Genomic DNA, 24254 nt, shown 5'->3' with positions numbered 1-24254 from the left:
CTCACTGAGAGACACTCACTGTGAGCTCTTCCCAACGAGAGACACTGTGAGCTTAACCCACTGAGAGACACTCACTGTGAGCTTTACCCACTGAGAGACACTCACTGTGCGCTTAACCCACTGAGAGACACTCACTTTGAGCTTTACCCACTGAGAGTCACTCACTGTGAGCTCTACCCAAGGAGAGACACTGTGAGCTTAACCCACTGAGAGACACTCACTGTGAGCTTAACCCACTGAGAGACACTCACTGTGAGCTTTACCCACTGAGAGACACTCACTGTGAGCTTTACCCACTGAGAGACACTCACTGTGAGCTTTACTCACTGAGAGACACTCACTGTGAGCTCTTCCCAACGAGAGACACTGTGAGCTTAACCCACTGAGAGACACTCACTGTGAGCTCTTCCCAACGAGAGACACTGTGAGCTTAACCCACTGAGAGACACTCACTGTGAGCTTTACTCACTGAGAGAACTCACTGTGAGCTTTACTCACTGAGAGACACTCACTGTGAGATTTACCCACTGAGAGACACTCACTGTGAGATTTACCCACTGAGAGACACTCACTGTGAGATTTACCCACTGAGAGATACTCACTGTGAGCTTTACCCACTGAGAGACACTCACTGTGAGCTCTACCCAACGAGAGACACTGTGAGCTCTACCCACTGAGAGACACTCACTGTGAGCTTTACCCACTGAGAGACACTCACTGTGAGCTTAACCCACTGAGAGACACTCAATGTGAGTTTAACCCGCTGAGAGACACTCACTGTGAGATTTACCCACTGAAACACTCCCTGTGAGCTTTACCTACTGAGAGACACTCAACATGAGTTTTACTCATTGAGAGACACTGATAGACTATTTACGCTACCCACTGAGAGACACTCACTATGAGAGAGCTTGACACACTGAGAGATGCTCACTATGAGCTTCACCCAGTGAGAGACACTCACTGAGAGCTCTACATGCTAGTTGAGAGACACTGACTGAGAGCTCTACGTGCTGGTTGAGAGACACGCACTGTGAGCTCTTCCCAACGAGAGACACTGTGAGCTTAACCCACTGAGAGACACTCACTGTGAGCTTTACTCACTGAGAAAACTCACTGTGAGCTTTACTCACTGAGAGAACTCACTGTGAGCTTTACTCACTGAGAGACACTCACTGTGAGATTTACCCACTGAGAGACACTCACTGTGAGATTTACCCACTGAGAGACACTCACTGTGAGCTTTACCCTCTGAGAGACACTCACTGTGAGCTCTACCCAACGAGAGACACTGTGAGCTCTACCCACTGAGAGACACTCACTGTGAGCTTTACTCACTGAGAGACACTCACTGTGAGCTTTACCCACTGAGAGACACTCACTGTGAGCTTTACCCACTGAGAGACACTCACTGTGAGCTTAACCCACTGAGAGACACTCACTGTGAGCTTAACCCACTGAGAGACACTCACTGTGAGCTTAACCCACTGAGGGACACTCCCTGTGAGCTTTACCCATTGAGAGACACTCCCTGTGAGCTTTACCCATTGAGAGACATTCCCTGTGAGCTTTACCCACTGAGAGCCACTCCCTGTGAGTTTAACCCACTGAGAGACACTCACTGTGAGATTTACCCACTGAGACACTCCCTGTGAGCTTTACCCACTGAGAGACACTCAACATGAGTTTTACTCACTGAGAGACACTGATAGACTATTTACGCTACCCACTGAGAGACACTCACTATGAGAGAGCTTGACACACTGAGAGACGCTAACTATGAGCTTCACCCAGTGAGAGACACTCACTGAGAGCTCTACATGCTAGTTGAGAGACACTGACTGAGAGCTCTACGTGCTGGTTGAGAGACACTCACTGAGAGCTCTATGTGCTGGTTGAGGGACACTGACTGAGAGTTCTACATGCTAGTTGAGAGACACTCACTGAGAGCTCTATGTGCTGGTTGAGAGACACTCACTGAGAGCTCTATGTGTTGGTTGAGAGATATTTACTGAGAGCACTACGTGATGGTTGAGAGACACTCACTGAGAGCTCTATTTGCTGGTTGAGAGACACTCACTGAGAGCTCTATGTGCTGGGTGAGAGACACTCACTGAGAGCTCTATGTGCTGGGTGAGAGACACTCACTGAGAGCTCTATGTGCTGGGTGAGAGACACTCACTGAGAGCTCTATGTGCTGGGTGAGAGACACTCACTGAGAGCACTACGTACTGATTGAGAGACACTCACTGAGAGCTCTATGTGCTGGTTGAGAGACACTCACTGAGAGCTCTATGTGCTGGGTGAGAGACACTCACTGAGAGCTCTATGTGCTGGTTGAGAGACACTCACTGAGAGCTCTATGTGCTGGTTGAGAGACACTCACTGAGAGCTCTATGTGCTGGTTGAGAGACACTCACTGAGAGCTCTACGTGTTGGTTGAGAGATATTTACTGAGAGCACTACGTGATGGTTGAGAGATATTTACTGAGAGCACTACGTGATGGTTGAGAGATATTTACTGAGAGCACTACGTGATGGTTGAGAGATATTTACTGAGAGCACTACGTGATGGTTGAGAGATATTTACTGAGAGCACTACGTGATGGTTGAGAGATATTTACTGAGAGCACTACGTGTTGGTTGAGAGATATTTACTGAGAGCACTACGTGATGGTTGAGAGATATTTACTGAGAGCACTACGTGATGGTTGAGAGATATTTACTGAGAGCTCTACGTGTTGGTTGAGAGATATTTACTGAGAGCACTACGTGATGGTTGAGAGACACTCACTGAGAGCTCTATGTGCTGGTTTAGAGACACTCACTGAGAGCTCTACGTGTTGGCTGAGAGACACTCACTGAGAGCTCTATGTGCTGGGTGAGAGACACTCACTGAGAGCTCTATGTGCTGGTTGAGAGACACTCACTGAGAGCTCTACGTGTTGGCTGAGAGACACTCACTGAGAGCTCTATGTGCTGGTTGAGAGACACTCACTGAGAGCTCTATGTGCTGGGTGAGAGACACTCACTGAGAGCTCTATGTGCTGGGTGAGAGACACTCACTGAGAGCACTACGTACTGATTGAGAGACACTCACTGAGAGCTCTATGTGCTGGTTGAGAGACACTCACTGAGAGCTCTATGTGCTGGGTGAGAGACACTCACTGAGAGCTCTATGTGCTGGTTGAGAGACACTCACTGAGAGCTCTATGTGCTGGTTGAGAGACACTCACTGAGAGCTCTATGTGCTGGTTGAGAGACACTCACTGAGAGCTCTACGTGTTGGTTGAGAGATATTTACTGAGAGCACTACGTGTTGGTTGAGAGATATTTACTGAGAGCACTACGTGATGGTTGAGAGATATTTACTGAGAGCACTACGTGATGGTTGAGAGATATTTACTGAGAGCACTACGTGATGGTTGAGAGATATTTACTGAGAGCACTACGTGTTGGTTGAGAGATATTTACTGAGAGCACTACGTGATGGTTGAGAGATATTTACTGAGAGCACTACGTGATGGTTGAGAGATATTTACTGAGAGCTCTACGTGTTGGTTGAGAGATATTTACTGAGAGCACTACGTGATGGTTGAGAGACACTCACTGAGAGCTCTATGTGCTGGTTTAGAGACACTCACTGAGAGCTCTACGTGTTGGCTGAGAGACACTCACTGAGAGCTCTATGTGCTGGGTGAGAGACACTCACTGAGAGCTCTATGTGCTGGTTGAGAGACACTCACTGAGAGCTCTACGTGTTGGCTGAGAGACACTCACTGAGAGCTCTATGTGCTGGTTGAGAGACACTCACTGAGAGCTCTATGTGCTGGGTGAGAGACACTCACTGAGAGCTCTATGTGCTGGTTGAGAGACACTCACTGAGAGCTCTATGTGCTGGTTGAGAGACACTCACTGAGAGCTCTATGTGCTGGTTGAGAGACACTCACTGAGAGAGACACTCACTGAGAGAGACACTCACTGAGAGCTCTACGTGCTGGTTGAGAGACACTCACTGAGAGCTCTACGTGCTGGTTGAGAGACACTCACTGAGAGCTCTACGTGTTGGTTGAGAGACACTCACTGAGAGCTCTACGTGCTGGTTGAGAGACACTCACTGAGAGCACTACGTACTGGTTGAGAGGCACTCACTGAGAGCACTACATGCTGGTTGAGAGACACTCACTGAGAGCACTACGTGCTGGTTGAGAGACACTCACTGAGAGCTCTACGTGTTGGTTGAGAGATATTTACTGAGAGCACTACGTGATGGTTGAGAGACACTCACTGAGAGCTCTATTTGCTGGTTGAGAGACACTCACTGAGAGCTCTATGTGCTGGGTGAGAGACACTCACTGAGAGCTCTATGTGCTGGGTGAGAGACACTCACTGAGAGCTCTATGTGCTGGGTGAGAGACACTCACTGAGAGCACTACGTACTGATTGAGAGACACTCACTGAGAGCTCTATGTGCTGGTTGAGAGACACTCACTGAGAGCTCTATATGCTGGGTGAGAGACACTCACTGAGAGCTCTATGTGCTGGTTGAGAGACACTCACTGAGAGCTCTATGTGCTGGTTGAGAGACACTCACTGAGAGCTCTATGTGCTGGTTGAGAGACACTCACTGAGAGCTCTATGTGCTGGTTGAGAGACACTCACTGAGAGCTCTACGTGTTGGTTGAGAGATATTTACTGAGAGCACTACGTGTTGGTTGAGAGATATTTACTGAGAGCACTACGTGATGGTTGAAAGATATTTACTGAGAGCACTACGTGATGGTTGAGAGATATTTACTGAGAGCACTACGTGATGGTTGAGAGATATTTACTGAGAGCTCTACGTGTTGGTTGAGAGATATTTACTGAGAGCACTACGTGATGGTTGAGAGACACTCACTGAGAGCTCTATGTGCTGGTTGAGAGACACTCACTGAGAGCTCTACGTGTTGGCTGAGAGACACTCACTGAGAGCTCTATGTGCTGGTTGAGAGACACTCACTGAGAGCTCTATGTGCTGGGTGAGAGACACTCACTGAGAGCTCTATGTGCTGGTTGAGAGACACTCACTGATAGCTCTATGTGCTGGTTGAGAGACACTCACTGAGAGCTCTATGTGCTGGTTGAGAGACACTCACTGAGAGCTCTATTTGCTGGTTGAGAGACACTCAATGAGAGAGACACTCACTGAGAGCTCTATGTGCTGGTTGAGAGACACTCACTGAGAGCTCTACGTGCTGGTTGAGAGACACTCACTGAGAGCTCTACGTGCTGGTTGAGAGACACTCACTGAGAGCTCTATGTGCTGGTTGAGAGGCACTCACTGAGAGCACTACGTACTAGTTGAGAGGCACTCACTGAGAGCACTACGTGCTGGTTGAGAGACACTCACTGAGAGCTCTACGTGCTGGTTGAGAGACGCTCACTGAGAGCTCTACGTGCTGGTTGAGAGACGCTCACTGAGAGCTCTACGTGCTGGTTGAGAGACACCCATTACTTTTATCACCAATATTTCTTTGTTCTCTTGGTATTCTTAGTTGAAAGCTTAACCTAGGAGGTTCATATGCTAATTTCTTAGACCTTGAAGGCCACCAATTTTCAGAATGCATTTTAACAGTTTTTCACCACTAGAGGGTGTTAGTTCACATATTTCATATAGATAACACTGTGCTTGTGCACGTGAAGTTATCTGGGAGCAGGCACTGATTGGCTAGACTGCAAGTCTGTCAAAAGAACTGAAATAAAGGGGCAGTTTGCAGAGGCTTAGATACAAGATAATCACAGAGGTTAAAAGTATATTATTATAACTGTGTTGGTTATGCAAAACTGGGGAATGGGTAATAAAGGGATTATCTATCTTTTAAAACAATAAAAATTCTGGTGTAGACTGTCCCTTTAAGATACTCACTGGGTCAGAAGGATCACGTGTAAGATTAATTATATGCGATTGTAAGCCTGGTAGCTCTCTATGGGGTTTGAAACTATTCTAACAAAGAACAATACACTATAATAAATTGCTCTAAGCGTTTTATTCCTTTTATACTTTGTATGTTTGTATTTTTTTTGCTGCAAAGAAGACAACTTAAAAATGTGTGCTATGTAAATTCATATTACATGACTTACAAAAAAGTCTAAAACGAATGAAACTAATTTCATTGAGTAATTTATTGTTCAGTGAAATGAGAGATGTATAAACGTTCGAGTTCAGTGAATTTGATTTACGCTAGTGTATTTAGGAATACAAATAAATTTGCTTTCTCTCTATAATGGTATTAAATGTTCTCTGACCAATAGAGAAGGTAGATTTGTCTTACAGAATTCTAGGGTACTAACCTCACCACCTCTAGGACAAGCGGGTAGGTGAACTGGGGTGGGGGTGTTAAGTTATAAAAATAAAGAATATGCAGTAAGAAATTACTGTTCTGATCAGTAAACCTCCAAGCTATAAATGTACCTGTGACATTCCTTGTTTTCACCTCCAGTTTTAAGGTCTAGAACTCCTCCTGACCTAACATACAGGCACCCCAGTGCACTTAAAGGGATATGAACCCCACATTTCTCTTTCATGATTCAGATAGCAGTCATTTTAAGCAACTTTCTTATTTTTCTCCTATTATCATTTTTTTCCGTTCTCTTGGTATCTTTATTTGAATGTAGCCGGCCCATTTTTTGTTCAGCGCTTGCTGATTGGTGACTACATTTAGACACCAATCAGCAAGCGCTACCCAGGTGCTGAAAAAAATGGGCCAGGTCCTAAGCTTACTTTCTTGCTTTTTCAAATAAAGATACCAAGAGAATGAAGAAAAAATGATAATAGGAGTAAAGTTGAAAGTTGCTTAAAATTGCATGCTCTATCTTAATCATGAAAGTTTAATTTTGATTAAAATGACCCTAGCGTTTCCCCAGTGGATTTATCCCCACTCCGTACACTTTATGAGTCAGCTTTTAGCTGTGGGACTTGTGGGACAATAGGTCTATACAGCTGCCTTCATTTTGCATAAAGTCATTGTTCTACCTTTTGACAAGTTAGCTGCACAATTTTATATTGTGAACGTAAATCTGTCATTTTATTTTTTAAGCATTTCTACTCTCACCTAGATTATCAGTTTTGCGTTTTCCGGTTTTAACGCTGAGAGAGAAAAAAACGGAACACAGTCATTACGAGTCTTGTCGGTTTAGCAGTACTGCAAGCATTTTAGCTTGTAATGCAATGTCAATCCCGCACTCAAAAAAATGCTAAAATGCTTGCAGTCCAGCCTATACCGAAACGATCCGTTCCGCAATCTGAGACCAGTAGTTATGAGTTTTGCGCAACAAAACTGTTACACAAAACTCATAACTAAAGTGTTACAAAGTACACTAACACCCATCAACTACCTATTAACCCTTAAACCGCCACCCTCCCACATCGCAAACACTAAATTAAATTTATTAACCCCTAATCTGACGCTCCCGACATCGCCGCCACTAATAACATTTATAAACCCCTATTCTGCCGCTCCCAACATCGCCGCCACTATAATAAAGCTATTAACCCCTTTTCTGCCACTCCCTGACATCACCGCCACTAAATAAACCTATTAACCCCTAAACTGCCAGCCCACTCTCGCAAAAAACTAAATTAAAATATTAACCCCTAAACCTAACAACTCCCTAACTTTAAATTAAAATAACAATATCCCTATCTTAAAATAAATAAAAACTTACCTGTGAAATAAAAAAAATAAAAAATTTAAACTAACAATTAACCTAACATTACTACTATACTAAAATTAAATAACTACCAATTAAAAAAACTAAATTACACATTAAAAAAAACTAACACTACTAAAAAAAATTATTCTAAAATTACAAAAAATAAAAAATACTAAATTACAAAAAATAAAAATGACAAGAAATACCAAACACTTTATTACGAAAAATAACCAACAAAATTATCCAAAATAAAAACAATTACACCTAATCTAATAGTCCTATAAAAATAAACCCCCCCCCAAAATAAAAAAAACCCTAGCCTACAATAAACTACAAATAGCCCTGTAAAAGCCCCCCCCCAACAGTAAAACCCACCCTTGACGTATGGACTCGCTCCGCCGGGATGAAGATAGAAGACGCCGCCTGGATGAAGACTTCTCGCTGCCTGGATGTCCGGACTTCAGAAACTGTAAGTGGATCGTCGGGGGTTAGTGTTAGGTTTTTTTTGGGGTGTTTTTTTTTAAGGGCAATGACCATACAAAGGCCCTTTTCAGGGCAATGGGTAGCTTAGGTTTTTGTTAGAGTTAGGTTTTTTATTTTGGGGGTTGGTTGGGTGGTGGGTTTTACTGTTGGGGGTCTTTTTTACAGGGAAAGAGCTTTCTTTAGGGCAATGCCCTACAAAAGGCCCTTTTAAGGGCTATTGGTAGTTTATTGTAGGCTAGGGATTTTTTTATTGGGGGGGGGGTATTTTTATAGGGCTATTAGATTAGGTGTAATTGTTTTTATTTTGGATAATTTTGTTTGTTATTTTTCGTAATTTAGTGTTTTTTTTAGTAGTGTTCGTTTTTTTTTTTAATGTGTAATTTATTTTATTTAATTTGTAGTTATTTTAATTTTAGTATAATAGTAATGTTAGTGTAATATATAGTTTAAACTTAGGTTTTTTTAAATTTCCCAGGTAAGTTTTTATTTATTTTAAGATAGGGATATTGTAATTTTAATTTAACGTTAGGGGGTTGTTAGGATTAGGGGTTAATAGTTCAATTTAGTTTTTAGCGATGTGGGGGGCTGGCGGTTTAGAGGTTAATAACTTTATTTAGTGGCGGTGATGTGGGAGGCCAGAGGTTTAGGGGTTAATAACTTTATTTAGTGGCGGTGATGTCGGGGAGCTGCGGAATAGTGGTTAATAACTTTATTATACTGGCGGCGATATCGGGAGTGGCAGATTAGGGGTTGATAAATTTATTTCGGTTTTGGCAATGTTGGGGTGGCAGATTAGGGGTTAATAACTTTATTGAGGTGGCAGCGATGTCGGGGGGTGGCGGATTAGGGGTGTTTAGACGTGAAGTTTATGTTAGGGTATTAGGTTTAAACGTAACTTTTTTCGCGCTTCAGGTGTTAGTTTTTTTTCGAACACGCTTTTCCCATTGATGTCTATGGGAAAAGTGTGCACGAGCACGTATTCTCAGCCCTTGAATTTTGTGCGGTATGGAGCTCATCGCCACCATATCGCACGCACAAGGCGGCTTTTCAAAAACTTGTAATGGCAGCGCTATTGAGGGAGACATAACGCAAATTTGGTTGCGTTTGTTTCACACCGTCTATATCACAAAACTTGTAATCTAGGTGCCTGTGCTTTAAATGTTGTTGTATGAGTTTGGCTCCGTCAACCTTGGAGGACTTTTGTCATTAAAGAGTGTAATTTGTTGGTGTTTCCCAGTATTATTCCTTATTATATTCTGCATATGACAGATACAAAGCCACAGACTCGATGTTACCTTTGTATTCTGTGTCTTCTGTTTCTGTTACAAATGAGTGTACTTTTAGTTTCTGCTGTTGGTGTTTTTGGATAGTTGTTTCTAATTATTTATATGTCACTAGGTAATCACAGGGGTAAAAAGTATATTATAACTGAGATAAGGAGCAGTCTGCAGAGGCTTAAATACAGGGTAATCACAGAGGTAAAAAGTATATTAATATAACTGAGATAAGGGGCAGTCTGCAGAGGATTAGATACAAGGTAATCACAGAGGTATAAAGTATATTAATATAACTGAGATAAGGGGCAGTCTGCAGAGGCTTAGATACAAGGTAATCACAGAGGTAAAAAGTATATTAATATAACTGAGATACGGAGCAGTCTGCAGAGGCTTAGATACAAGGTAATCACAGAGGTAAAAAGTATATTAATATAACTGAGATAAGGGGCAGTCTGCAGAGGCTTAGATACAAGGTAATCACAGAGGTAAAAAGTATATTAATATAACTGAGATAAGGAGCAGTCTGCAGAGGCTTAGATACAGGGTAATCACAGAGGTAAAAAGTATATTAATATAACTGAGATAAGGGGCAGTCTGCAGAGGCTTAGATACAGGGTAATCACAGAGGTAAAAAGTATATTAATATAACTGAAATAAGGGGCAGTCTGCAGAGGCTTAGATACAAGGGTAATCACAGAGGTAAAACGTATATTAATATAACTGAGATAAGGGGGCAGTCTGCAGAGGCTTAGATACAAGGTAATCACAGAGGTATAAAGTATATTAATATAACTGAGATAAGGGGCAGTCTGCAGAGGCTTAGATACAAGGTAATCACAGAGGTAAAAAGTATATTAATATAACTGAGATAAGGGAGCAGTCTGCAGAGGCTTAGATACAAGGTAATCACAGAGGTAAAAAGTGTATTAATATAACTGAGATAAGGGGCAGTCTGCAGAGGCTTAGATACAAGGGTAATCACAGAGGTAAAAAGAATTATTATTATAACTGAGATAAGGGGCAGTCTGCAGAGGCTTAGATACAAGGTAATCACAGAGGTAAAAAGTATATTAATATAACTGAGATAAGGGGCAGTCTGCAGAGGCTTAGATACAAGGTAATCACAGAGGTAAAAAGTATATTAATATAACTGAGATAAGGGAGCAGTCTGCAGAGGCTTAGATACAAGGTAATCACAGAGGTAAAAAGTGTATTAATATAACTGAGATAAGGGGCAGTCTGCAGAGGCTTAGATACAAGGGTAATCACAGAGGTAAAAATAATTATTATTATAACTGAGATAAGGGGCAGTCTGCAGAGGCTTAGATACAGGGTAATCACAGAGGTAAAAAGTATATTAATATAACTGAGATAAGGGGCAGTCTGCAGAGGCTTAGATACAAGGTAATCACAGAGGTATAAAGTATATTAATATAACAGGGTTGATTATACAAAACCGGGGAATGGTAAATAAAGGGATAGTCTATCTTTTTAAACAATAACATTTTTGGTGTTAAACAAAGGTAATCCTCTTCTAGGGTGAGATTTTGTGCTTTCTGAAAGACCAGACGTGTTACCGATGGGTTTAGCTGTGTTTTGCTTATACTGATTTTGTTCTTTTTTTTCTCCCAAAGGAGACTCCTTATAATGTGCTGAGGTTTGCATGGTTAATCTTCTCACAGTTATTAAACTATTCATATCACAGAAATCTCTAATTCGCTATTATTCCATGTTCTTGTATAGAATGTTGTGTGGGACAAACATTAAAGGGACATAAAACCTAATTGTTTTCTTTCTTTCATGATTCAGATAGAGCAAATGGTTTTAAACAACTTTCCTATTTACTTATTTTATCTCATTTGTTTGTTCTCTTGATATTCTTTGTTGAAAAGCATGCCTAGTTAGACTCAGGATCTGCTGATTGGTAGTTGCACATTTTATGCCTCTTGTAATTAGCTGATCAATGTGTTCAGATTGCTTCCAGTATTGCAATGCTGCTTCTTCAACAAATGATACCCAGAGAATGAAGCAGATTATATAATAGAAGTAAATTTGAAACTTGTTTAAAATTGTATGCTCTATCTGAATCATGACATTTTTTTTGGGGGGGGGTCATGTCCCTTTAACTCCTTTGCTGCAACAGAACTCTCACTCTGCTACTAACATTCAGTTATAAAATAATACTGGATTTCACTATCGTTTTAGTAACAAATAGGGTTGTCATTTGTTTTTTCATAAGTGTCCTCCCTTAAAGTGGCACTATGGCAAACCTAGCTACAAATACTCTCTTAAAGTAGAGTAGACAAAGCTGTTCAGGGCTAGGAGGAAGTTTTTATGTGCTAGGAAAGTGTGAATGAAATATTATAAAACTGTCCTCGGAGGTGCACAAGTGATACAGAGCTGCTTCATATCACTAGTTTAGATGGGACGCTGGAGAAGGACTAACCGTTGTTTTTGTTTTTTTGCAGGTGTAGCCTGTTCTATAAACATTGATGACTGTGAAAACAACCCGTGTGAAAATGGGGCAACATGTCAGGATGAGGTAGCTGGCTATCGTTGCTTATGCCCTGAGACCACCGCAGACGGCATTACATGGGGAGGTAACAATTGCTCAGTGAAGTTGGAAGGATGTCTTGAACACAACTGCCAGAATCAAGCCAAATGCATCCCAACCTACGATGAAGAGGTCCACAGATACATCTGTATATGCCAACCAGGCTTTTATGGGGATAACTGTTCCATAACTACAACATTTTCATTCAGTTCTAGTGGTTACATTCTGCATGACCTGAGTGGGAATAACAGGAGCAGGAAAAGTGTTGAAGAGAGCGTTAGCGTATCCCTCAGATTTCGAACAACACTTTCAGGCATGGTCCTTGTTTATAGAGGTGATGGAGAAAATTTCCTGCTACTTGAGGTTTATAAGGGATTGCTGCATGTTGGGATTGGGCAAAATGGCAGCTCAATTCGTTCTGCCATTGATGCCCACAGAGTAGATGATGGCCACTGGTATCAGGCTGAGGTATTTTTAAATAAATTTAATGTGTTTCTTCATCTTGTTGATTGTATTAAGGACCCCTGTAACATAAGTACATTTCTTGACACTGATTATAGTCTTCACCTACAAAAATCATTTAGCATGATATATATTGGAGGACTGCCAGCAGGGATCCTTTCAAATAACCTTCAAAGCCAACAGAACTTTACTGGCTGCATGGAGGATCTGAAGATCGACTCCAGGATGCTGTTGCCACAGAACATTGACCCTGACATAGTCTTTAATATGGAACTTGGGTGCAATAAAACAGATTGGTGCCATCCCAACCCATGTGAACATGAGTCACCGTGTATTGACCTCTGGACTGAATTTAGGTGTGAGTGTAACAGACCATACACGGGTCCTACCTGCATGCTTGGTAAGTAGCCAACTGTTATTATAATTAGTAGCAGCAATAATCATTATTGGTACCAAGAACAATACTAGATCCTGACTCACTTCTTTACATCATTTTACACATGCATATTTATATTCTCTAACAAATAAGAATGTGTAATTTGTGTACTAAACTCAGGGTTAAAAGGTACACAAATGCATTTCAGTTTTAAATAGAAGCATTTTTACCATACATATTTATTAGTGAAAATGCTTCTAGTAAAAGTTATGTCTTCATATGTATAGAAATACAAAAAGGGGACAGGCGCAGCAGTGACTCACAACATCCGTTTATTCAGCCAGACACCTGACAATACATATTGCACTTACACAATAAAAGAAACAAGCAGGCCTCAATGTTGCACTTATATCTCCAACCCCTCCCGGCTGTGATCCTCCGTTTGATGTCAGTGTGGACCGCCGTCAGTCATTGTGTGTGGATACCGCTATTGGATTCTTGCCACAGACTGAAGCTCACCACGGGTAACGAGTCAGCATTGGGTATACTGCTGGGACAGCTAAAAATGTTCCTGGACACGTTTCTTCTGCACCCGGCAGACTTTCTCAACAGGTTGTAGTATGTACACTTACTGAAGCCCGAAGGGGATTAAATTTACCGGGTTCTAGTTAGTCCCACCCCTAACAAGTAACAGGCCTCACCAGTAACAATTCTGTTGTATAGAGATCCGTTATAATACAGGTTCATCATATTATTACTAAGTTTCAACCAATTAGCAACAATAATATAACATTGTACAAAATGATAAAACAGTTGCAGTGTATAAAAAACATTATAAAACAGTTACGATATATAAAAAAACATTATAAAACAGTAGCGGTATATAAAAAACGTTATAAAACAGTTACAATATATAAAAAAAACATAAAACAGTTACAATATATAAAAAAAACATTATAAAACAGTAGCGGTATATAAAAAACATTATAAAACAGTTATGGTGTATAAAAAAACATTATAAAACAGTAGCGGTATATAAAAAACGTTATAAAACAGTTACAATATATAAAAAAAAACATAAAACAGTTACAATATATAAAAAAACATTATAAAACAGTAGCGGTATATAAAAAACATTATAAAACAGTTATGGTGTATAAAAAAACATTATAAAACAGTTGCGGTATATAAAAAAACGTTATAAAACAGTTACAATATATAAAAAAACATTATAAAACAGTAGCGGTATATAAAAAACGTTATAAAACAGTTACAATATATAAAAAAAAACATAAAACAGTTACAATATATAAAAAAACATTATAAAACAGTAGCGGTATATAAAAAAACATTATAAAACAGTTATGGTGTATAAAAAACATTATAAAACAGTTATGGTGTATAAAAAAACATTATAAAACAGTAGCGGTATATAAAAAAAACATTATAAAACAGTAGCGGTATATAAAAAAACATTATAAAACAGTTACAATATATAAAAAAAACATAAAACAGTTACAATATATAAAAAAACATTATAAAACAGTAGCGGTATATAAAAAACATTATAAAACAGTTGCGGTATATAAAAAAACATTATAAAACAGTTGCGGTATATAAAAAAACATTATAAAACCGTTGCGGTATATAAAAAACATTATAAAACAGTTGCGATATATAAAAAAACATTAAAAAACAGTTACGATATATAAAAAAACAAAACAGTTGCGGTTTATAAAAAAACATTATAAAACAGTTGCGGTTTATAAAAAAACATTATAAAACAGTTGCGGTATATAAAAAAAACATTATAAAACAGTTACAACATATAAAAAAAACATAAAACAGTTGCGGTATATAAAAACATTATAAAACAGTTACGATATATAAAAAAAAACGTTATAAAACAGTTATGATATATAAAAAAAAATTATAAAACAGTTGCGGTATATAAAAAACATTATAAAACAGTTACAATATATAAAAAAAACATTATAAAACAGTTACGATATATAAAAAAAACGTTATAAAACAGTTATGATATATAAAAAAAACATTATAAAACAGTTGCGGTATATAAAAAACATTATAAAACAGTTATGATATATAAAAAAACATTATAAAACAGTTACAATATATAAAAAAAACATAAAACAGTTACGATATATATAAAAAACGTTATAAAACAGTTACGATATATAAACAACATTATAAAACAGTTGCAGTATATAAAAAAACGTTCTAAAACAGTTACGATATATAAAAAAAACATTATAAAACAGTTGCGGTATATAAAAAACATTATAAAACAGTTACGATATATAAAAAAAACATTATAAAACAGTTACGATATATAAAAAAAACATTATAAAACAGTTGCTGTGTATAAAAAAACATTATAAAACAGTTACGATATATAAAAAAACATTATAAAGTGAGGGCAGGATACCCCAGGAGGTGTGGTGTCTGCCGCAGCCGCTTGTTCATTGTACATTGCCATAATCAAGCAAAAACAGAGATTACAATGTCACAAAGGAAAAATCTTCGCCAGGACAAGCCACAGAAAGCTCTACAGAATAACCAAGGCACAGTACACACTTTTTTCAAACAGTCAGATCAAAACTCTAAAGGCAAGGAAGCTGACTGTATGCAACAATCCACAGAGGGGGATTTAGACCACGATAACTCTCAGTCTAAAACAGACGAAGGACCAGTTATGAATCTGGCCCATGAAGGAGACGCTCCGATCACATACCAAGCAATGGCAGCCCTGATTGATCAGGTTAAAACCTGCATCAAAGAAGAATGCGCAGAACTCAAAAAAGAGTTGAATGAACTAGGTCATAGAGTAGATACGCTAGAGGAGCACGAATATATTGTCTCACAAAAATTAGCACATCTCTCTACCAAACAAGCACATCAACTCCAACATCTCACCGACCTGGAGGATAAAATTGACGATTTAGAAAATCGCACTAGAAGAGGAAATCTTCGCTTCAGAGGCATTCCTGAAACGGTTATGAACCACGAAATTAGAGATTATCTACAGGCCCTATTTAATGATGTACTAAGAAACACCGCATCAGGGGGTGAGGAAATTCCCCTAGATAGAGCGCACCGAGCACTTCGTCCTAAACCACCAGACGATTCACCCCCCAGAGACGTTGTGGTCCACTTCCACAACTACAGACAGAAAGAAGAAATATATAATACGACAAGAAAGAGCCACATCATAAATTTCCAAGGTCACAAACTCCAGGTATTCCAGGACCTATCTCAGAGGACTCTGCAGAAAAGGAGAGACTTTCAGCCTTTAACATCACACCTAAGATCACTAAATATTCCATATCGGTGGGGCTACCCTACCTCTGTAATAGTCATGAAGAACGGAAAGAAAATTGAATGTTCAACCCTGTCAGACATCAACAAATTCTGTAGCTTACTAAACATCAATCCACCTGAAAGTGGGATTAATCCATCTACCCAAACACAGCAAAACAGGCCGGATAACCCTAAGTTTTAAAGAAGACCAGGCCCTGAAACCACCAACAAGCAATCCAAAAGACGACAGATAATCCAGGACAATGATGACACCATAGACACAGACACCCCAGGATGAGTAACTATGACTGTCTAATTGTTTTTTCTTTACTTTTTATGATTATCATCTATTGCAATGTTTAGTACCTGTATCCTGGAGACCAGTAAATACTACTGCTTTCTGACCTCTTTAAGGAAGGTTAAAAGACTAGTAAAGCAAAGACTTTCTCCCACTGAAGAATCACACTCAATTCAGTAAACAACTGACTTTTTTTTATTAGCTGTTGAATAGTTTGTTTTAAAAATGTTATTCAAGTTTATGTTGACTAATCTGTTTAAATGTTATTATATTGGTTCATTTAACTAATATTATATGGCGATTCAGTAATTCCTATATGATGGTACATACAGGACGTCTCCTTCTAACATAATTTAACCAACAGAACAAAACACATAGTAATTATAGTTTGGGCTTACTAACAATCCTCACTATATCACTAGTTTCATACATCAAAAAGAATCCATAGGTTTAAGTTATAGTGTACTGTTAAGTATATGCTATTATCATTATAACTTGTTCCAGACTCACATAGTTTAAGGCTACGTCATTAATCATTAAACAAATTACTTCCCTAGAATACTTCATTGCATATATTGATTATACCTAACTCAGCTCACTATCAAATGAAGAGCCTTCAATCTAGCAGTCATTCATTGAAGTAACTCTACCAGCCCCTAGACCATGACTTTTGTTTATAGAAATCAGAAATAGATAAATGATGTGAAGCTATTAGACATACATAGTCTTATAGGAAATGTAAACACAAACTAAACCAGATCGCTAGATCATGCACACAAAGAAATTACTATAGGTTCACTTCAAATGATAATTTTACGAGTTATGAACATTTTAAGAGGTATTATTAGGAGCTACATTAAACACATCGATGGTCTACCTCTTATTGATTGGTATTAATTAAAGATGTTACTCTAGAAAATAGCCACTGGCGGGCTGATAGGGGGATTTTTCAATTTTTTTATTTCTTTTCTCTCTCTTCTTTTCGTTAAGGGAAGAGGAGGGAGAAACTGCTCTTAGCTGACCAAACGCCCGGTCTGTAAAACAAAGCTCCCGAACGAGAACAAGAACAAGAATTAGAACAAAAATTAAAATTACAATTGACTTGCAATTGACACAGAAATTATATTTACAACTAATATTGTTTTTTTATTGTTTTTTTGTTGAACACAGTAGATATTATTATTGCTATATTCAACCCTACTCATACTATACTTGATCTTTAAAACTGTACCTTTCCCCCCTCCTCAGTTTGCCCAATTCCCTTCCACGCAGATACATACTTCTTACTAGGCCTATATCCTCATACACAGCTGACAGGCATATAGTTAGCATACTCTAACATCCCGTTAGGTTCCTATTACATACCTTACTTGACTACTTAAATACTAAGCTTTTCGATGGCTCAGATATCTCATCCTAAAACAGATACTTTACACATAGCTACACAAAATGTCAAGGGTTTTCTCTCAGCACAAAAAAGATCCATTGCATTCTATGACTTTCACAAAAGGAAAATAGATATCGTAATGACCCAAGAGACACACTTTAAGAAAAACCACGAGCCGACATTATCTAGAGATACTATGACCAACATTTCTGTAGCTCAGGTACACACAGGAAGAATGGAGTCAGCATTTCCTTCAGACGGAATTTCCATTTTGAATTAATACAGAAGCACACTGACAAAGACGGCAGAATATTAATCTTAGTAGGTCTTTGCTATGGTGCGCCGGTAACTCTAATCAACATTTATGCCCCAAACAAACCCAACCCGCATTTTTACAAACCTCTTGTCAACAGGATACTAGATATAGCTAAAGGTCCGATTATTATCGGAGGAGATCTCAATTTCCCTTTAAATCCAACATTAGACACATCCACAGGAAGATCATACATACGAAACAATATTCTAAAATCTAACTGCACAGCCCTACAAAGCATCAACCTTTTTGACACTTGGAGGATAGTACACACAGACAAAAAAGAGTTCACCTTTTTCTCACACCCGCAGCTCTCTTACTCTAGACTGGATTACATTCTGTGTGATCAAACCCTCCTTTCCACTCTCGTATATTCAAAGATCACTCACACCTCCTGGTCAGACCATAGCATGGTCTCCTCTATCTTTAAATGGTCCAATAAACCGCGCAACACATTTAATTGGAGACTAAACGACCATCTACTAACTGACCAGGAAACAATAGAAGACATTAGGAAACACACAGACGAATATTTCTCCCTAAACAAACCTGAAGACACATCATTGGCAAATAACTGGGAGGCGTATAAATGCTTCATCCGGGGAGTTATTATAAAACATAACGCCCAACAACGTAAAAAACACTCAGCCCAATATACCTTACTAACTGAAGAACTGTCCACATACGAAGCTGCACTTAGAATAGACCCTACCTCAGCCCCTAATCTTATTAAAGTAACAGAAGCAAGAGAAAACCTCAACAACTTTCTCATACAAAAAGCTCATATGAGGGCATTGACTACTAAATCAAAGTTTTTTGTGGAGAGCAATAAAGCAGGCCGGCTACTAGCCAGATCTCTGAAAAAGCGTAGAATTTCCAACTTTATTAAAACAATCAGGGAACATACAGGGAGAAATATTCACACACACGAAGAGATTACTCACACATTTGTCTCCTATTACACGAGCCTATACAACATACAAGACACTACAACATCAGATAGGACAGAAAACCTTAGGAAATACTTAGCTTCTATTGACACACCGACTATTACTGACGAAGATAAACAGCTATTAGATTCCCCTATTACTCTTCGAGATATCACTTCAGTTATTCAATCTTTACCAAATGGCAAATCACCGGGCCCAGACGGCCTTACAGCAAAATTTTATCAATTATTACAGAAACAGATCAATCCTCATCTTCTTTCACTCTACACTAGTATCGACAGTGGAAATACCCTTCCCAGCTCCCTCCTAGAAGCGTTAATTACAGTTATCCCAAAACCAGGTAAACCCAGTGACATAGTAGGCAACTATAGACCAATTTCACTCATAAACATAGATATGAAAATCTATGCAAAATTTTTAGCAAATCGAATGAGTATAATATTACCCGGTATTATCCACCCAGACCAAGTTGGCTTCATCAAGGGTCGAGAAGCGAAAGATAATACTATAAGACTGCTACACTCTCTACACTTTTCATCTCATAACCATACACTGCTAATACTGCTCTCTACCGATGCTGAGAAGGCATTTGACAGGGTGGACTGGCAATTTATGTGGTCCACCCTGTCAAAATTTGGCTTTTCTGAAAGATTCATCAAAAGAATACAAGCTTTATACCATAATCCAAATGCTAAAGTTAGAGTTAATAACACTACTTCACAATCTTTCCCCATTTCGAATGGCACCCGCCAAAGATGTCCACTCTCCCCCCTATTATTCGCACTCACAGTTGAAATCTTGGCGATACAAATCAGAGACAATCAACATATTCAGGGATTACAAATTGGTGATATTGTTCAGAAATGCCTCCTGTTTGCTGACTATGTGATCCTTACTCTACAATCCCCAAGCACTTCCCTACCGGCCCTTATTGAAACTCTAGAAAAATATAAAGCAGTCTCCAATTTCTCCATTAACATGGAGAAGTCAGGGCTGATGCCAATTAATCTCCCACCTGAAGAAATACAGTCCATATCCCGACAAACAAAATTCGTTCTGACAGACAAACTCAAATATTTAGGCTTGATAGTCCCCAAAGACACTCAAAAACTATTCTTAGAGAACTACATTACTCTCCAAAACAGCATTAAGAGTTTATTAGACACATGGCACAGACAGGGACATCTATCATGGCTAGGCCGAATTAACACGGTGAAGATGATGATAATCCCCAAATATCTTTACCTATTCCAAACCCTACCCATGTCTATACCCAAACGCTATCTACAAACACAACAAAAGTTGATAAATTCATTTATCTGGTCTTATAAACGCCCGAGAATTGCCCAACACACAATGTATCTTAGCAAAGAAGATGGAGGCCTCAATGTTCCTAATGTAGCGAACTATTATAAAGCAACACACTTATCTAGAATAGTGGCATGGAACCGCTCTACATCCTCTAATCTATGGGTACAGTTAGAAAGCCACCTGTCACAGACTAAACACATGAGAGATATGCCCTGGATTCCTAGGGACTCTAGACCCCATGTTATACAACATAACGAATACATCAAAACAACGTTGGCAGTGTGGGATGAACTGATCACACAAACAAAAGGAATATCAACACCAGTATCCCCCCTAACCCCTATTTTGCAATACCACATCTTTTTAAAACACAGCCAACTCACCCATACAAATGATGACAAGCTCTTGCTCAATTTACCAATTTATTTAATAACTACACCCTTAGAGGTTAAAGACAGACTCTCGCTTAACGCAGATTTAGGACCACCATTCCACAACTGGTATGCGTACCTTCAAATCCGACATGCAATAAATCACAGCCCACATAGAAAAGAGATTCTGAGACCACTGACTAAATTTGAACAGTTATGCACTAATCCGAAAAATACAAAAGCACACCTCTCTCAAACATATAAAATACTTAGAGGTTCCTTCCCCGAGAAACGCCCGACTTATCTGACAAGGTGGTTAGATGAGTTACACACTGAGCTAGATGCTGAATCATGGAAACGAGGATTTCACAATACTCACACCTCATCCACCTCACTAATCATGTCCGAACTCAACTACAAAATACTAGCCAGATGGTATTTAACTCCCCAACGTCTACAAGTTATTTACCCCACAGCTTCATCCAGTTGCTGGAGAAGATGTGGAGACGAAGGTACCTTAACACACATTTGGCTGACATGTCCAGGCTTAGGAGACTTTTGGCCACAAATAGAAAGACATATAAACAAGGTTCTAGGCATTAATATTACACTGACTACACAAATTGTTCTCCTTAACCACATCCCAAAAATTACATGTCTTTACCGTAAGAAACTTCTACTTTTAATGATAACATGTGCTAAGAGGCTAATACCCAGATTATGGAAAACACAAGAACAACCCACAATAGCCCAATGGAAGTCGGAGGTCAATCATGTTCTTACACTAGAGAAAATGCACTATTGCTATCAAGGAAAACCAGATATGTTATTAAATATCCAAATTATCTGGGAACAAAACATTTAACAAATTACATGAGTTTCACATGAAACTATAATCCTATAGGGCAAACTGACAGGGATACTCACCCACCCCCCTTCTACCTTAACCCCACCATCTATCTTCCTTTCCCCCCTCCACTTTTCTATCTTTAGGATTGGATTCCAACTCTGCTAAATTAATTTTCAAATAATGCTACTGTTAATAATTTTTAGAAATGTCCAAGAAAATTGGGTCTTTGAATGCATATGCCAATTATTATTACGAAATGTATTATGTTGCAAACATATGTTATAACGTATTAACGAACTTACATAATTGTCAAAGTACCTGTTTTCAATAAAAAATATTTGAACAAAAAAAAAAAAAAAACATTATAAAACAGTTACGAAATATAAAAAAACATTATAAAACAGTAGCGGTATATAAAAAAACATTATAAAACAGTTGCGGTGTATAAAAAAAACATTATAAAACAGTTACGATATATAAAAAAGCATTATAAAACAGTTACGAAATATAAAAAAACATTATAAAACAGTAGCGGTATATAAAAAAACATTATAAAACAGTTGCGGTGTATAAAAAAACATTATAAAACAGTTACGATATATAAAAAAGCATTATTAAACAGTTACGAAATATAAAAAAACATTATAAAACAGTAGCGGTATATAAAAAAACATTATAAAACAGTTGCGGTATATAAAAAAACATTATAAAACAGTTACGGTGTATAAAAAAACGTTATAAAACAGTTGCGGTATATAAAAAAACATTATAAAACAGTTATGGTGTATAAAAAAACATTATAAAACAGTTGCGGTATATAAAAAAACGTTATAAAACAGTTACGATATATAAAAAAACATTATAAAACAGTTGCGGTATATAAAAAAAAGTTATAAAACAGTTACGATATATAAAAAAACATTATAAAACAGTTGCGGTATATAAAAAAACATTATAAAACAGTTACGGTGTATAAAAAAACATTATAAAACAGTTATGGTGTATAAAAAAACATTATAAAACAGTTGCGGTATATAAAAAAACGTTATAAAACAGTTACGATATATAAAAAAACATTATAAAACAGTTGCGGTATATAAAAAAAAGTTATAAAACAGTTACGATATATAAAAAAACATTATAAAACAGTTGCGGTATATAAAAAAACATTATAAAACAGTTACGGTGTATAAAAAAAACGTTATAAAACAGTTGCGGTATATAAAAAAACATTATAAAACAGTTGCGGTATATAAAAAAACATTATAAAACAGTTACGGTGTATAAAAAAAACGTTATAAAACAGTTGCGGTATATAAAAAAACATTATAAAACAGTTACGGTATATAAAAAAACATTATAAAACAGTTGCGGTATATAAAAAAACATTATAAAACAGTTACGGTATATAAAAAAACATTATAAAACAGTTGCGGTATATAAAAAAACATTATAAAACAGTTGCGGTATATAAAAAACATTATAAAACAGTTGCGGTGTATAAAAAAAACATTATAAAACAGTTGCGGTATATAAAAAAACATTATAAAACAGTTGCGGTATATAAAAAACATTATAAAACAGTTGCGGTATATAAAAAACATTATAAAACAGTTGCGGTATATAAAAAAAAATTATAAAACAGTTGCGGTATATAAAAAAAACATTATAAAACAGTTGCGGTATATAAAAAAAACATTATAAAACAGTTGCGGTATATAAAAAAAGTTATAAAACAGTTGCGGTATATAAAAAACATTATAAAACAGTTGCGGTATATAAACAACATTATAAAACAGTTGCGGTATATAAACAACATTATAAAACAGTTGCGGTATATAAACAACATTATAAAACAGTTGCGGTATATAAACAACATTATAAAACAGTTGCGGTATATAAACAACATTATAAAACAGTTGCGGTATATAAAAAACATTATAAAACAGTTGCGGTATATAAAAAAAGTTATAAAACAGTTGCGGTATATAAACAACATTATAAAACATTTACGGTATATAAAAAACATTATAAAACAGTTGTGGTTTATAAAAACCAAGAAGTGCCTCACATAAAATAACAAATGAATCACTAAACTATATATATGAAAAATACATTCGAATAGCAAAATAGAAAATACAATTTATGATGCATTACATATAAACGCATATATATTATTTTTACTTATATCTGTCTTCTCATTCTTAACAACGATCTTATACTAGCTTAACCCTTTATGGTATATAGCTTGGTAATTCTTATTCACTGAACTTATAATGGGCTAGATTTACACCATAAAGGCTTGCAGGTCTATATCAATATTGAGATACTACCCAATGCGTATATCCATCTAGTCTTTGCCTCTCTAACCCTAACTAAACGATCATTTCTTTTGTTATCTATATATTCCAAACTCTGATTCTGACACCTTCACTACTATGATTGCGTTTAACCTTACAGGGATTAGAAACACTATGTCCCTCCATACCATTTTTGATATTAGTAAGATGTTCATACACTCTTCTTTTGAGCTTTCTTTTATAATATTATACGCGAATATTCCACACAATCTGGGCATTGAAGCTTCTAAAATGCATTGTACATCT

General features: G+C 37.6%; 1 protein-coding gene across 1 annotated transcript in view; it reads left to right on the top strand.

Moving 5' to 3' along the window:
* Positions 1 to 24254, top strand: part of CRB2 (crumbs cell polarity complex component 2) — a 275022-nt gene that overhangs the window by 132551 nt on the left and 118217 nt on the right. Inside the window, exon 7 of the mRNA XM_053695489.1 lies at positions 11924 to 12871. Coding sequence (XP_053551464.1) covers positions 11924 to 12871 — 948 coding nt within the window. The remainder of the gene's footprint in view (positions 1 to 11923; positions 12872 to 24254) is intronic.

The sequence above is a fragment of the Bombina bombina genome, chromosome 12 (assembly GCF_027579735.1).
Source record: "Bombina bombina isolate aBomBom1 chromosome 12, aBomBom1.pri, whole genome shotgun sequence".
NCBI classification, from domain to species: Eukaryota; Metazoa; Chordata; class Amphibia; order Anura; family Bombinatoridae; genus Bombina; species Bombina bombina.
Note: the sequence above shows the minus strand (reverse complement) of the source record. Positions and strands in the feature narration are given on the sequence as shown.